This window comes from Micropterus salmoides, unplaced genomic scaffold (genome assembly GCF_014851395.1).
Source record: "Micropterus salmoides isolate LMB-PRFRI ecotype aquatic unplaced genomic scaffold, ASM1485139v1 Ms_hic_scaffold_13, whole genome shotgun sequence".
In the NCBI taxonomy this organism is placed as follows: Eukaryota; Metazoa; Chordata; class Actinopteri; order Centrarchiformes; family Centrarchidae; genus Micropterus; species Micropterus salmoides.
Window position 1 is genome coordinate 23,215,652 of NW_024040374.1, and position 16,468 is coordinate 23,232,119.

Here is a 16,468-nt window from a genome sequence, read left to right on the forward strand (position 1 = left end):
CTACATTTTCCTTGTTATTATGCAAACACTTCCATGCATGTTGCTATTAACATGTCTGCAAAAATGTCCCTTCTCTAAACTGTTTTTTCTTCTTCTCTTCAGCCACTATAGGGATATCTCATCCTGATATAGTGGTGGAGACCAACACGCTATCCAGTGTCCCTCCCCCTGACATCACATACACTCTGTCTATCCCCGAGTCAACTATTAACTGCGGCCTGCTGTCTGCTCTGCAGCTAGAGGCCATCATCTACGCCTGCCAGGTACACACACTGGCTCACATACACGCAGTACATAAAGCACTATGAATAAATCATGTTTTGATTATGCAGGCATCTTTGTTCATGCATTTGCTCTTTGTCTGCCCTCAGCAACACGAGGTTATCCTTCAAAACAACCAAAGGGCGGGCTTCCTGATCGGAGATGGGGCTGGGGTCGGAAAGGGACGCACTGTGGCGGGAATCATCCTGGAGAACTTCATTAAGGGAAGGAAGAAATCACTATGGTAAGAGAGATTTACTGCTCTAGTGGACCTCACAGAGGGAAAACCAGTATGAAACCTTAATAACAGCTGTAGTTTTATTGGGTTTCAGTAATTGATTCAGATAATTGTGTTTTGTATGTTGAATGCCAGGGTATATTGGGCAGGTTTGTGCAGAAGCCGGCTGAATTACTGACTTTCCTGTTCCTGCCCTCAGGTTTAGCATATCCAATGACCTGAAATTTGATGCAGAGAGAGATCTCAAAGACATAGATGCACCGAATATTCCTGTGCATGCCTTAAACAAGGTGAGTCCAGGTGGGAATAACGTGACAAGCTGAGAGAACGAGTTTTGTTCTTGGCAGCTGTTGTGTTGTATAAGTTATATAAGCATCTGAGCAGAATATGAACCAAGCTATATTTGCTGACTGTGTGGCTCTGTATATGTTCACACAGATCTCACGAATACCATTCTTCCGAATGTTTGATTTATTGTAGATTAAGTATGGAGACACAGCTACCTCAGAAGGAGTCCTGTTTGCAACGTACTCTGCGCTGATTGGAGAGAGCCAGGCAGGAGGGCAGCACCGGACGAGAATTAAACAGATCCTAGATTGGTGCAAGCCAGACTTTGACGGAGTTGTATCCTTTCATTTAAACATCCTCAGATCTAAGAGTTTTCTAATGCAAATTAGCATTCCACATGTGCGTTGTTTGCCCTTGACCATTCCCCATTGCAGATTATTTTTGATGAATGCCACAAAGCCAAGAATGCCACATCTACAAAGATGGGCAAGGCAGTGCTTGACCTGCAAAACAAGCTGCCGCGGGCTAGAGTGGTGTATGCCAGTGCCACAGGTAGGCCAACTCGCAAATAAAGCGCACACTTATACGTGTAATGCTATACAGCCAAGGATTTTAAAATGTGTATTTTTGTCATCTCTGCTCCAGGTGCCTCTGAGCCAAAGAACATGATCTATATGAGCCGCCTGGGAATCTGGGGTGAGGGCACACCCTTCAGAACCTTTGATGACTTCCTGCACGCCATTGAGAAGAGGTTTGTACCGTGGCATGTTGGGGAATTTCACTCAAAAACTCTTGCAAGAGCGCCTTTCAGTCACATGGACACACATCTTCAAATCGCTGCGCTTACTGGAAAATACCTTACAGTCAGTTTGTGGGAATGTCTGGTTGATCCTTGATTGAATTATGTTGAATAATTTATGTGCCATTTGTACACAGAGGTGTCGGTGCCATGGAGATTGTTGCCATGGATATGAAAGTGAGCGGGATGTACATTGCCAGGCAGCTGAGCTTCTCAGGGGTGTCTTTCCGCATTGAAGAAATCGGACTGGACAGCGACTTTAAGTTGGTCTATAACAAAGCTGCCAAACTGGTGAGCGTCATGTATTATATTTGTGTATTCTTTGGGTATTGTGTGTGAGATTAAAAAAAACCCTTTAAACTTTAAAGTGACTAATCACATCTGGAATCTGTGCAAAGTGGGCGGAGGCGTTGCAGGTGTTCATGCGAGCAGCTGATGAGCTGGGCCTGGTCAGCAGGAAGTCTCTGTGGGGACAGTTCTGGTCGTCTCATCAGCGCTTCTTCAAATACCTCTGTATTGCCGCCAAGGTCCGCTGCCTGGTGGAGCTGGCCCAGAAAGAGCTGGAGGCTGGAAAGGTCAGCACAACACACTCTTGAACACTGAGTCATATAGTATAAGTGACCCAGAGGAAGATCCAAACAGGAACTGAAATAGTGGGGTGAACTGCTGAAGGACCCCTAGTAAATGGATGCTAGGAACAGCAGAAACAAACCATTAAGATTTTTTTATTTATAATTAATTATAATGTGCCATCGTGATGCCACCTGTTTGGTTGTTGATGTGTATTTTTTTCTGTCCACCACAGTGCATCGTTATTGGGCTGCAGTCTACCGGAGAGTCTCGCACCAGAGAAGTCCTGGATGAGAATGACGGCCATCTCGACAGATTTGTTTCTGCCGCAGAGTGAGTGAAAAGGAATATTTTGTCTGTTGGTTTGTTTGCTTAATCCTGTGATGTTTATTTGAAAGACTATTCACTACAAATGACAAAATGGCTGAACAGCTAAATGAGCAGTTAGAGCAGCAGGAGTGAGTGAGCAAGTTGTTGTGGACTGCAGGCTGTGGGTTTTTTCCATTTCATTTTGTTGCTTTAAACTGCAAAAATGATTTGCCAGTCTGGAGGAGAACATGTCCTCACCACATCCATTCTATATAACGATAAGTACTTCAGGCCATGCAGTTAGTAAGTCCTCACCGTTTATTCTCAGTTAAACCAAACAATCGCTTTAGTTATTAGAAAAACAAGACAGGGAAGGGTACCGGTGCTGAGTGCTCTGAACTTGTGTGACCCTGAACCTCTTACAGCAGACATGCCTGAATGTCTGTGTATATTAGATCACACACAACTTGTTAATCTTTCTGTCAACACCTGACAGCAATAATGAGGCCACGTCAGGAAAGAGTGTCTAACTGCAACAACTGCCATGTGTTGTGTCCTGATCGCTTTGCTGTCAGTATAAAAGTTTCTGTCTCTGTTTTCTCCTCTTCATATCTTTCCTTTAGGGGAGTATTCCACTCTCTTGTAATGAAACATTTCCCTTCAGAGAAACAGAGGAGAGAGAAGGCACCGGGGAATAAGAGAAAACGTAAGAGGATGGCAGTTGTTAACACCATGTCAAGCATTAGCCCTGCATGCTAATTTATATCTATTTCTTATTGAATGATGCTACAAACTGTGCTTTAGAGCTGTGCTGTTTGTTATTCAAATATCGTGTTGTGGCTTCCAATCAGGGAAGCCTAGAGGTCGCCAGACCAAGGTACCCAAGCACACCGTGGACAGCGGCGGTGTGATCAACATCAGCGATGACAGCAGTAGCGACTCTGATGGCATGGACACGGACTCCAACTCCTCACCAGACTCCCTACTAGACAATGATGACGTCATCTTTGTCAACCAAACTAGCTGCCAGACAGGTAGGGAGGTTTTGTTTTTTTTCTCTTTGTCTTTAGTTTGTGTTAAACATATTTTGGTCTCGATGAAACCGATGCATGTCTAGACACGGGAATTTCCTTCCACTCAGTAGCTGACACTGTAGTTAGTTTTGTGGCTCTTGCCTAACAGGGTTACATGATCAACATCCGCTCTTCTTCCTATTCACAGCCAGGATAGAGGAGATGAAACAGAGCCTCCTCAACAAAATATCCATTCTGGGAAAAGAACTACCTCTCAATACCTTGGACGAACTCATTGATAAGTTTGGAGGACCAGATAAAGTATCAGAGGTAAGCACCTTAGACGAAGAAACTCTCTGGCCCCGGGAATCTAAAAAGTTTCACATGTCACCACCTAAATAATGTTCATACACAAGCACAAACAGAATTTCTTTCAAAACATGGTAGGTAAAAGGGTAGGTAATGTATTTTAGAAACACTTTTGTTATATTTGTTGAGATTATCTTTACATCCCAACAGCAATCAATAAATCAAATGCTCTGACACAAAAAAGAAAAAAGATCCGGTATCTGTGGTTGTCACAGGACTGTAATAAGCACAGCATATCATATCATTTGGCCCGGATGAAATGATTGGGTGGCCCACCTGTCCGTCTAACTACCTACCTGCCTTTGTGCGAGTGGCTTTGGAGGAAGGCTTTTAGGGAGGGGATGGGATTTCTTCGGTTTGATGCTTCATAATCTAGCTGTCCTTTGCTAGCTCCTCCGACATTACCTACCCTATCTTTAAGCGAGAATGTGTTGAATCTTCTTTTTGCAGATGACTGGTCGGAAGGGTCGTGTGGTGCGGCGTCCTGATGGCAGCGTCCGCTATGAGTCGCGGGCTGAGCAGGGTCTTACCATAGAGCACATTAACATCAAGGAAAAAGATCGCTTCATGGCTGGAGAGAAGGTCAGCTACAGTCAATCAGACATATGTTTTGCATGTAAAAATTTACAATTGACTGGCTGCAAACAATCTGTATGTATGAAATGTACTGCTTTATAATAATCTCCACCAATAATCCAAACCTCGTTCTTCCAGTTGGTGGCCATCATCTCAGAGGCGGCCAGCTCCGGGATTTCCCTGCAGGCGGACAAGCGAGTTAAAAACCAGAGGCGCAGGGTCCACATGACCTTAGAACTGCCTTGGAGTGCAGACAGGGCCATTCAGCAGTTTGGTGAGTCGGGAAATGTAATTTTACAGTGAGCCTTTTAAATGTAAAGGGGAGTAAACACTTGAGTAACACTAAAGGTCAGGATAGAGTTGCTTCAGAGAGCCCTGCCTAGTTTTCTCTCTAATGTTTACGCTTAGAATTTCCAATTTAGGACAAAGGTTGTTTTGTCTCCCTGAAACAGTACTGGTTTTGAGGATGTGGTTGCTTTCTGTTATTCTAGTTAGTTTAAGTATGACTTGGCTCCAAGGCACAAGGATTTAGTTAAATATATGATCTGTCTCTTCTTCAGGCCATTAGCGAGTATTTTTGTATGCTGCATCTTACACATGCATGCGCACACACATACACACACACACACACACACACACACACACACACACACACACACACAGACAGTCATCATTATTTCCTCATAAGAGGACAGAGATTCTTCCATAGAATAACTCACACTGTTCAAAGAGGGGATCTCTGTCTAAAGATCAGATGTCACTTTAATATGCAGATCTTATGCATGTCACCAAGAATATTTACTTTTTACTTTTTTAGTATAAAACATTGATGATGCACAGATGAGATGTTGCACATAAACACAAATTTAAGTTGGTGTGGAAATGATTTCCTTGTTTTGTTGAAACATTTTCATTTATTTCATTCATCTGTGTGTGACTGGGTGCTGATCTTTGTTGTAAAAATTTGTATTGTAAAACAATGTATTTCAACTTAAAGGAATTAACTATGCACACTGTGAAATACACACATCTCTCTTACTGTTATCATCTTTTCCTTGTCTTTCCAGGTCGCACGCATCGGTCCAATCAGGTGACAGCCCCCGAGTATATCTTTCTCATCTCAGAGTTGGCTGGGGAGAGACGTTTTGCCTCCATTGTGGCTAAGAGACTAGAGAGCCTGGTAAATATCACAGCCTTTATAGATCTGTTTGTGTGGGTGTGTATGTTGTATCTGCTCTTCTTGTTTTTCACAATTTCTAGTCCCATATTTAATTTATTTCCTTTTTATCTTAGTGAAATCTGTCTCATAGGAAAATAATCCTTTTCAACTTGTTGTCTTATGGAGTGTGAGAAGAACTGCTCTGCACTAAACGGGATCTGTGTTTATTGATTGTTGTGCTCTGGGTTGCCGTTGACTGTCATTTGCACCCCTTATTCTGTCCTTCCTGTTTCCTGGGGTATTCCCTGGGCTAGAAGCTCTCAATAGAGTCCCTTTTATTGTAGGTTTGCTTGAAGTTACATCAACTTCTCCACAAACCTCAAGGGATTCTGGGTCTTTCCCTTTCTCCAGCTCAATAACGGAAAACTGAATAAGCAGAAAAAGTTAAGCAGCTTGTCTGGATAATTTATGAGTGTAGGTTTCTTTTCCATAATTATCAATGCATTTCAGCACTAGCAGTCATTTATTTCCATAGTGACACAGCATGACCGTTCTTTTGGGAAAAGGGCAAGGAGTGTGCAATGGGATGGCAGTTCCAGGAAGTCATTCCTGTGTTTGCCAGCTGTGTTCGGTAAATCTGCATCAACAATAGGTCACATCCCATCTGCCTGCCTGCCTGAACACGATACAACGCACGCACGCACGCACGCACACACACACACACACACACACAAACAGAGTTGCTTCAACTTAGAAGGCTGAATACTATTGCAACTGGCTGACTCCAGATCAGCAGTGAACTAGTATTTGGCTAAGACATCCTTTTGTTTTGGTGTCTCAAGGCATTTTTCTGTGTGGGCAGAGCGAGCAGCTGGCTACAAGACTAGATTGCTGTTGACTTTGCTTCTTCAAAATTTTCCTTTACCTCCCTCGCAGTTCATTTGAAATCTTAAAAGTAACGGTCACACGCAGGCTGGGATTTTTGATAATCCCAGCATTGAAAGTTAACTAAATATTGTGTTTGACCGATGTTTCTCTCTGTCTTCTTTTTTTTTCAGTTGTCTTCTGTCTCTGTGACTTTGATACTCAGGGCAGAGACCAGTCTATTGTGTTGAATACTGTATCTCTCATATTTAAAAGAGCAGAATTAATAAACGAAAAGGCTACAAGTCCTCGCTATCATCTGCTGTAAGATTGTAGTAATCATGTAATAACTGTATAGTCTTCATATTCATAGTTATCCTTTTTTTAATTTAGTTATAAAATTTCACGTTTACCCTCTTGTACCAAGGCTGAGCAGTAAAGTCAGGTTGGATATTGATGTTGGGTCATGATGATCAACAGCAAACAGAGATTTATCCCATGTCAGTGTGTCTGTCAGTATTAGTGTGATGATGCTCTGAATGCTCTGAAGGCTGTAAACCTAATACCGCTAATACTAATAATAATATGTTGCTAATCCACTTTGCAGGGTGCATTAACCCATGGAGACAGAAGAGCCACAGAATCCAGAGACCTGAGCAAGTACAATTTTGAGAACAAGGTACCCCCCCCTGAAAATAATGTCATGATATGAGTGTCAAAAATGTTTCATTAAGGTTTTTCTCACTTTTTAGTAGTATACAGGATTTCTTATGTTAAATGTTATTTTGCATCACTAAGTTGCTGAATGAGCCTTCTGAGAGAATTTGTCTTTACCTGTTACATGCCCTTTTTGTTGCAGTATGGTACCAAGGCTCTAGATAAAATCACCAAAGCAATCCTTGGCCACATAGAGAACAAGGTGCCCCCTCCCAAAGGCTACCCTGCGGGTGACGCCATGTTCTTCAGAGGTATGTTTGAGCTTTGTTTGACTGTCAGCATGTGTAAACGGAAAACAATTTCACCAGCACAACTTTTATAGCGATTGATGAGTTAAACAACTATATGTCTTTCTTTATTTCAGACATGAAGATTGGAATGATGGATGTGGGCATCTTTTGTAGGGAGCCTCGCTTTGGGATTAATACTGAGAAAGGTAGAGTACCCAAGAGGCATGCAGGCATATTTTACTTAAAATGAATATGTCGATCTAGGCCACCTACTTGACAGTTTTAACTCCGTTGTGTCCTGTGTTCATCTGTCAACACAAAACCGACTGCATTAACTGTTCTGTGTTGTGTCTTTATCCCAGACTGCAGCATCACCAAGTTCTTAAATCGCATCCTGGGCCTGGAGGTCCACAAGCAGAACTATCTCTTCCAGTACTTCACCGACAACTTTGACTACCTAATTGAGAAGGATAAGAAGGAGGGGAAATACGACATGGGAATCCTAGGTATGGAGATCAAGTGCTACTCAACACACGATTCTGTTTTAGGTTTTACATAAATCCACCATTGGTGATCTAAAATGAAAATGAAACGTCGCCCTAACCACCAAAAGAAAAAAACATTAGAATCTGCTTTTATTTTTTAAAATTGATTGACAGGCTTTTCAAATACACATTGCTGTATAGCAATGTAAGCTAATCAGTTACATCAGTAATGTTGTAAAAACAATTAGACATGTCGCTGTTCCTTTCTTCTGTTATCTGTCAACATATCTTAAATTGGATTGATTTACAATGCTTCCTAATCTTCTAATGTGAGTAATTATTGTAACCTTGTTCTTTTGGTGTCTGTGACAGACCTCGCCCCGGGTAACGATGAGATCTATGAGGAGAAGCAGGAAACTTTCTTGACAGTTGGAAACCCTCAGGATGGACAGGTGGTTCTCTATAAGGTAGGCACCTCATAACCTCATCTCAGGTTTATTGTTAGCTGGTTATCTGTATGTTGTACATCACCTGTGATTCACCTGTGTTGTGAGACTCACGAATCATTACAGTGGCCAGAATACCATTATTGTGTCATATCTTGAGTTAACCTGCGAGGTTCAGCTTTAGTTTTAAAGGAGCCAAAATAAGAATTGTGGAGCACAAACCAAGAGCAGACCCACGAAATTGTGTGGCCTAGAAAGATCTTGAGGCATTACACGTGACCTTCCTAATCTTGTTACAGAATGAACACTGCTTTGTTGTGCCTGCCAAGAAAGCTTGAGCATTAGGAACAAGAAAAGATTGTATGAATAAACATGATTCCAAAAAATGCAAATCTTGTTCTCATCTCTCTTTTTGGTGCCAGTAGACCAAAACAATGAAAAGTTCAGTTTAGTGGCAGGAAATACCAATCACTATGAATTTATTAAGATTTCCATGAAACGGTTTCCACTATGCACAGTTTTTGCATACAGAGAGACCTGGTACAACTGAAAGTTGCGCCTGCACTATGGGAGTTTTGATTAATGTTACTTTGCTAGCAGTAACACTGTGATCATTGCGGCTTAGTCCACGGTTGAGGAACCCATGTAGACACTAGTGGGAGGTGGAAACAGAATAATTACTGGTATCTTCTGCTTTTAGCTGTCAGCTGCAGGCTAACCTGCATTTGACAATTCAAAGTTAGCACCTGGGCAAAATGCTGCTCAGCTTGGACCAGTTTAGCATGTACAGAGATAGATTGTCAGGGACTGTCCAGGACTGTTTGGTTTCCCTTCTTTCACATCACATGCGTTAATCTAATGTTTTTTACCCATTGTAGATCAGTGTGGACAGAGGCATGCCCTGGGATGAGGCCTATAACAGGTCACTGAAGCTGAGTGGTCCCGATGATGGATTCTACCTGTCCCTGAAGGTGAGTTCATGTTATAATAAGCAAACTAAACCCGGGGTCTACTGTAAAAGGCACTGTATGTATAGGATTTCTCATTTGACACAGACCTCACAGAATAGCGATGTGATGGCAAAATGTGCTATCCACTGAAAAGATAATATTTTATGTCCTCTCTGCAGCTGCGAGGTAACCACCCATGTGTGCTGCTGGCTGAGCAAGGAAGAGGCAAGAACCTCATTGTTTACAAGCCCAACATTGGCAAGCAGGCCCACCCCGAGACCCTGGACAACCTGCAGCAACGCTACCGGAAGGTAACTGATTCGATTGTCTGTTGCTGAATCAGTTAGGCTAATAGCTGTGTCTGTATATTGGTCTATCAATACTCAATAATGTCCATCTAATGATTTAATGTTCATCTGTGATTTGGCTTAGTATATTGTCTTATGAGTATATATCTGTTGATTACATTACAACAGAAAAAGGTCAAGTATATAAAAAAAACATCTTGTGGTTATGGGGAAGGTTTGACAGAAGACGAAGCTGTACATTTTCAAGACTTTCCTCTTGATGTGCAATTGTTTGTGGTGTATATGTGGAGTGTGATGCCCCCCTGTGGCCACGGAAGAGTAATGAACAAGGCAATGTTCAAGACACCCTAGAGCTGAACAATGTAGCAATATATATTGAATTCAGTTCAATTGAGTGGGGCTTTATTGGCATGGCATTGTCGAATAGAAACATGTACATAAACAGGAGAAGTGTGCTAAAGTGCGCAAAAGTAAAATGTTTCTCTTCCCAACATGAACAACAGGGTGATAATTAATGAACTTTCACCTAGTCTAGTAAACACGATAGTCATTTTCTCGTTGACACATGAGATGATGAAACTATGACGTGACTCTCAGTTGGAAGTTAAAGACATTTCTTTATTGCTAAAGTTTCTGCGCAATTGTGTTGCATCAGACTGTGGTTATGATGAGTCCTTTGCTGATTTCGGTGTTGTACATTTTCCAGGTGACTCCAGAGGAAGCCCAGGACAGCTGGGAGAACCAGTTCACCTTCTCCTTCAAGAAGTGTAGCCATGCCAACTGGTAAGTAGGGAATCCACAATGTCCCTTGGGATTAATGGCTCAATGCATCCAATCAGGCTGCTACTTATTAGGATTCAGTCAGGGGGGTTTTAAGACCAGATGCCATTCCAAAGGATTTGCAGATCACCTGAGAACTAGTCATGAAGAAATAACCTCACAAGTGCCTTTGTCACCAGATGAGCTGTTTAAAGTGCTAGGATGGAGCCGTCCTTCAAACTGCCATACATATTTCCTGATAGAGGGATTTACAGGGCTCTTTTGTTGTATGCATAAATATTTGACTTTTTGTACTCTGTCTCTTTCTCTAGGAACGGGAAGTGTAAGAAAATTGAGGAGGGCCAGGAGTGTCTGCAGGGCATGCGCCTCCGTCAGTACCACATGTTGTGTGGCGCTCTGCTGCGTGTGTGGAAGCGCGTATCGGATGTGGTGTCTGATATCACCAGCTCCAGTATCCTGCAGATTGTTCGCCTTAAAACCAAGCAGCACAACAAGCAAGTTGGTCAGTACATCCCCCCGACACAAGTGACATGTAGTCCACTAACACAGTGCACATTTTACTGGCTTATAGAAGATCTCTCACACTGGTAGGAATATTCTGTAAATACTGATAAAAGAGTTTGCTCTAGGCCAGAGTTGCAAAATGTGAAATCGATTTGCCAGATGTCAGTGAGTTGTTTTGATGGTAAAACGTGATGCTGTGAAAGTGCTTTTTGACAAATTGAGGAAATCAAATTGATGCTTACTTTCCTTATTTGTCTCCTATGAACTCCAGTTAGTACTACATTGATGCTGACACTTCTGAAATTATTAGGCCAGAAACACTGAACATGTTGCAATGCAGCTTGACATCCATGGAAACCCAACAGCACGAGGACGCTCACTGGAGATTCAGTGTCTGCTCTGTTTTCTCAGTGCGCTACAAAGATTTTACAAAGACGTGAAAGTTTTATTTATTTATTTTATTTTAATTTTTTTAACACACACACAAACACACATACGCTTTAATTACTTTCCGCTTTAATTACTTGTTTAATGAAATGTTTGGGGTTGATTGTTCTTATGTAGTTTGTATGATGCTTTGGCAATATTGTTGTTATACATTCATGCCAATAAAGCTAATTTGAATTGAATTGAAAGAAGAATAAACTGTAGATGTGTGTGTTTATGAAATGTTTACTGTTGTAGTGATATCGCCTTTAAATGAACTGAAATGATCATTGTAGAATATCTGGTTTTGGATGATTGCATATTTTGAAAAGTCTTTGGTTAAAGCAGTTCATTTGTTAAAGCCTTGTACCTCACTGATAACGGGCATGACCGTACTTTTCATCTCTCCCAGGTATCAAGATCCCCGAGAACTGCGTGGCCCGCGTGCGCGAGGAGCTGTTGCTAATGGACGAGGAGGTGAAGAGGAGACGAAAGGAGAGGGAGCAGCAGGCAGCGGACAAGCGACTAGCTGAGGAGCGCATGCGTAAAATGGAGCAGGACAACAAACACCTCCTGGCAAATCTGTTCAGCCAGGCACCCATGCAAAACCAGTCTCTTGCCCAGTCTCTCGCCCAGAGTCAGATAATCAAACAGAAACTAAACCAAAACGCTCTACAAAGGACACAAACTGGGAGCCTGCATCTACAGAGAATACAAGCGCAAACCCAGTCCACTTTACAGCAGCCCTCCCAGAACTTAACCCTGTTGTCCTTACAGAGAAACCCCAACCAAACCCAGCAAAGGACCCATAACAGCTGGCCCATCAATTCCACCACCACCAACCAGGGCCCTCTACCCAACACGTCTAGCCTCGCCTCCAGTTTGTCCCAGTTTTACCCCCAGAACTTTCTGTCCCCTTTTCCTCAGCTGAAGAATCCGTCTCTTTCACTCTATCAGACCGCAGTGTCTCCCAGCTTGTCTTCAAAGACTAGCCTGGATGATATCTTGGACCTGACTATGAGCTCACCATCCCCCTCCCCAGACAGCACAGAGGGTGGACTGCATCTGGACGGCCTGACAGGACACACTGCAGGATTCGGAGATGACTTTAATATAGACTCTCTGATCTCTCAGAGTGCACCGAATGGCCAGCACGCTGCACAAATGCAGCAGCCTCTTTTGTTACAGCAGCAGCAGCAGCAGCAGCAACAGCAGCAGAGCCACAACCTGCTGGCCAATAACCACCACCAAGACTTATTAGCTTTTTTTGACTTGCCCCTGTCTCCCCAGATGACCACACAGAAAGCCAGCCCTTCATCCTCTACCTCTTCCTGCTCATCCTCCACGTCCTCCACCTCTTCTGTGTCAAACAACCTGGTTTCTCACGTCTCCGCCAGCCACCTGCCCACATCCACCCTCATCCCAACATCGTCCTCCTCGTCTTCTCTCTTCTCCAACCCGTCCTCATCCTCCTCTCTGTTTTCCAACAACTCCTCTCACTTCCCGTCCGCCTATCTCCTCCCCCAGTCAGACACCCTTTCGTTACCCAACGGCCACTGCAGCCCTGGCGCCCTTGACGTCCGTGAGGCTCTGAACAGCATGCTACAGGCGGGCCCGGACCGCAAGTCTGTCATTCAGTACCTGCAACAAGACTAAAGCGCTTCAACAGCAACAGCTCATCTGGACTTTGTTTTTCTTTAGGTATTTTTTTTTTGTTTAGTCTTTTTAAAGCATATTGTGTCTTGTTCGCTGCTGTCTATGATCGCACCCCCGGACCTACTCCCTCTCCCCTCAGGGCCTATAGTCATGTCACTGCCTGTCCTGCGCTCGGCTCACCCTTCTCTCTATCCACCTGTAGCGTTCACCTGCTTGAGGCTGTTGAGGTGATGGCGGGCTCGATCAATATCAGATTTCTGCTCCAAAGTGTGTCATCTACAGTGAAAGGCAGCTGTGTTTAAAAAAAATAAAAATAAAATTTAAAAAAAAAGGAAGCAAGTGAAAAAATAACATAACTGTATTTTATTGAACATACGAGCTGTCAAAACAAAAGCTCATTCTTTGAGGTGTGGAAAATCTTTATTAAACCTCCCGCTGCTGATGTTACGAGGTATGATTGGTGAAGTTGCTGGAAGCTCTAAATGCCTTTCACCACATCTTTCAACTTTGCTTTACTGTTACTTCGCTTCATGGCTGTTTGTCTTGACTAAAACAAGGCTGTATGCAAGGCTTGGTTCGAGTGAAACAAAAGATAGTGTTGAACTGGAAGATGAGAGAAAAACAGATAAAATCTTGTAGCTGATTTGCCATGAAATGCCTCAGTTTTCTGTTTTTTTTCTTCTACATGCTCCCTCTTGTTTCTCTCCCTGCTTGTATGAACACTAGTGTGAGGGAAAAGGGAGATGAAGAGCAGTCTGCTGTTGCAAACAGTGCCTTTGGAAAAATCTATAAATGCAGTCTTTAAAAATCTATGTAGCCTAATGTATAGATTTATACTCTTGAGCATTGGTTTTAATTTTATTTTAAATATGGTATATTTGTATTTAACTTTTAGCCCCCTCAGTTAGTTAGTCAGTCATTGTTTGGGTTACACTATGCTGGTGGTGGGTTTCAGGAAGAAGCCTCCATTAAGCCTGTATGTGCTTGTCTGATTATCTGACTTGTCCTTTTTCTGTGTCCTTCTGTCCCTGTTGATATGAGGTCGGTATGGCACGGATTATTGAGTAGCATGGATAAAAAAATGTGTCCAAAAAATTTTATCACCCTTTTTTAAAAAGCTGACAATAACATTTAGTGATGTGACTCCTGGTTTGATTTGATTTTGAATTTCTCAGGAAAGTCTCAAGTGCGTTGTTGTTGTTGTTGTTGTTGGGGTTGGGGTTTTTTTTGTGTCATTTTGACCAACACAGATTTGAAATTTTCTTTTAAGTCTAGAATTTCATGTTTTTATTGTCTGGAGATCTGAAAGAAAATCCTGTTGTTTTTAACTAAAACTTTGCTTTGATAATGGCAGTCTGAGACAAATTTCTCATTAAAACTGTTTCCAATTCAGGCGTCACGGCTATAAAAACATTTGAAATGTGTAGACTTGTCATGTTCGCTGTGTATGATAGTACATATTTAAAAACCTGTGAGATCTGGCCATGTTTGTGTGAAAAGGATGCACTGTAGTTGGTCCATGACAAAATGCCGGGATAAGTTCAAGCGATTAAAAAGCAATAAAACCATATTCTACATTTGTTATGATACATACATGCCTAAGTACTGTTTACGCTCAACAGGCAAAGCTTTGTGGTTACCTTTGCATACCTATGAATCTTCTGTTGTGCTTCATAGTATTTTAGTTGACCAGATTTTGAAATGTATACAACCTTTGTGTAGTAAGTTTTCACGGGATGAACGCAATGCGTTCTTGATGTTTTAGTCATCGTTATTATTAAAGTTATTGTTATTTATATTTAAGGGATATTTAGATTTTAGGTATGTTATCCTGCTTATTAGAATAGTTAATGAAATGTTTGGTCAGGGAAGTTTCTAGTGTTCAAGATTACTATAAAACAAATTCTATTATAACCTGCCACCAAATACGATTGCACTGTTCTATACTGCTGTACAGTGTCTGGATTCATTTCTGCTCATTTCAGTTTCGCTTTTCTCAACTAGAACTGTTTCTCCAACTTGTAGACCTTTTGTCAGGCCTTCAGTTTGCAGAGAGATACCAAAGTGTTCCACGGGCACCCCCAAAAGTTACTGGCTCTAAGAAATCAGAACTTTTATCAATCTCAGGAAGAAACCTACAGGAGGTGTAACGGCGGGGCGTTAGCAGAAATATATCATATCCCCTTATGACAGTGGTGAAACTAACCAATACATGTGCTATTTTTTCTAAAGTCTGTGCTGTGACTCTTGCTGTATTTATGTTTTAGACTTAATGTGATGGGTTTGCTGTTTGTCCTTGTGAAAATGTCAGTGATTCTACATGTTTATGCCTTCTTAGGGCAAATATGAAAGGCTGTTTCTTTTTCAGGAACACTCTTTTTCTGTGGACAGTTTTATTTGTGTTGCAGTTGTTGGACATCTAATTCATGTTAAAGCTGACAGAGTTTCGAATCGATTCACACCTAGGTTATACTGATATGTGCAATTGATCTGTCCAAGCCTTTAGCCCTCCTCCCTCAGTGTAACCGATGTTTAGGTTTAGACTGACTCACAGTATCTCAAATTCTTGTTAATGCTTTCATTTTTTTCATTTGCAGCATCTTACTCTTGCGCGTTTTACTCGTACCTTCATTAATTTTGCTTTTTAATATTCCACATCAGGCACATTCCGAGACATCAATCAATCAATCTGCAACAGATTTGCCTTTGATTTTGTGTTTTATAGTCACACAAATAAAGCTTTATGCATTTGAGGGACATGGACCGCATTTCTAGGAAGAAAAGGTTTCTTTGTTTTTTTTTTGGAATCCTTCATGCGTATAGTTAGGCCTCTTATCATTTTATTATCCTTTTGCACTAAGAATGGCATAATCAAGTTACTGTTCTCTTGTTGGTTATGATTGAGCGTTGCAAGCTTGTGTTTCTGAACTTTGATGGATAGCTCTGTGTATACTGTAACCATATCTCTTGGTTCTACAACATATTATATGTTATCAACGTTATCACTCAAATAATTTATTGCTAACAAAAAATGAAACAAAAAACATGCTACTGATTGTATGTATTTTTAAACAAAGCCTATTTTTTCTGTAAAAAAAGAAACTGTGTTCAGCACTTTTATTCTGGGTTGTGCTTTTGTTTTCTATATATTTATAATTTAGATCCAAATGTATATATTGTAAAATTTGTGCCTTTCAACTAATTCTTTAAAAAAGGTTTTCTACTCATTTAAGGAAGGACTATATGAAATTGCAATCTTAACTTTGTAAACAAATAAAAACTTGAAGATTGCTGAAACAGAGTCTTTTGTTCATCTGGGTTGTCGCATTTTTTCCACGCCTGGTTTAGGAAAAGCACTTTGTTGAAACTGCTGGAGGTTTCATGCAGGGTTCATGTAGGAAGAGGCAGCGTGTGTGACGTCTCGCCTCATTCATTTGAACAACGTAACATGAAGAGGACAGACTGAAGAGATAAAATAGAGCAGAAATAAAAAGCGGAGGTTGAACTGTAACTCTAAAAA

At 41.6% G+C, this 16,468-nt stretch overlaps 1 protein-coding gene across 3 annotated transcripts in view; it reads left to right on the top strand.

The window, feature by feature from the left end:
* The window catches only part of si:ch73-63e15.2 (protein strawberry notch homolog 2), a 67,427-nt gene extending 51,182 nt beyond the window's left edge, over positions 1-16,245 (top strand). For all 3 annotated transcript variants that reach the window (XM_038716277.1, XM_038716278.1, XM_038716279.1), the window contains 25 exons: positions 103-263; positions 372-505; positions 699-789; positions 980-1,123; positions 1,222-1,339; positions 1,433-1,538; positions 1,724-1,877; positions 1,985-2,161; positions 2,392-2,489; positions 3,089-3,171; positions 3,317-3,499; positions 3,687-3,808; positions 4,298-4,429; positions 4,562-4,697; positions 5,491-5,603; positions 7,054-7,125; positions 7,306-7,414; positions 7,528-7,599; positions 7,756-7,899; positions 8,251-8,345; positions 9,203-9,295; positions 9,454-9,585; positions 10,289-10,365; positions 10,674-10,864; positions 11,705-16,245. In XM_038716277.1, the coding sequence (XP_038572205.1) occupies positions 103-263; positions 372-505; positions 699-789; positions 980-1,123; positions 1,222-1,339; positions 1,433-1,538; positions 1,724-1,877; positions 1,985-2,161; positions 2,392-2,489; positions 3,089-3,171; positions 3,317-3,499; positions 3,687-3,808; positions 4,298-4,429; positions 4,562-4,697; positions 5,491-5,603; positions 7,054-7,125; positions 7,306-7,414; positions 7,528-7,599; positions 7,756-7,899; positions 8,251-8,345; positions 9,203-9,295; positions 9,454-9,585; positions 10,289-10,365; positions 10,674-10,864; positions 11,705-12,948 (4,181 nt within the window). In that variant the 3' untranslated portion in view covers positions 12,949-16,245. The remainder of the gene's footprint in view (positions 1-102; positions 264-371; positions 506-698; positions 790-979; positions 1,124-1,221; positions 1,340-1,432; positions 1,539-1,723; positions 1,878-1,984; positions 2,162-2,391; positions 2,490-3,088; positions 3,172-3,316; positions 3,500-3,686; positions 3,809-4,297; positions 4,430-4,561; positions 4,698-5,490; positions 5,604-7,053; positions 7,126-7,305; positions 7,415-7,527; positions 7,600-7,755; positions 7,900-8,250; positions 8,346-9,202; positions 9,296-9,453; positions 9,586-10,288; positions 10,366-10,673; positions 10,865-11,704) is intronic.
* The last annotated feature ends 223 nt before the right edge of the window (positions 16,246-16,468 follow it).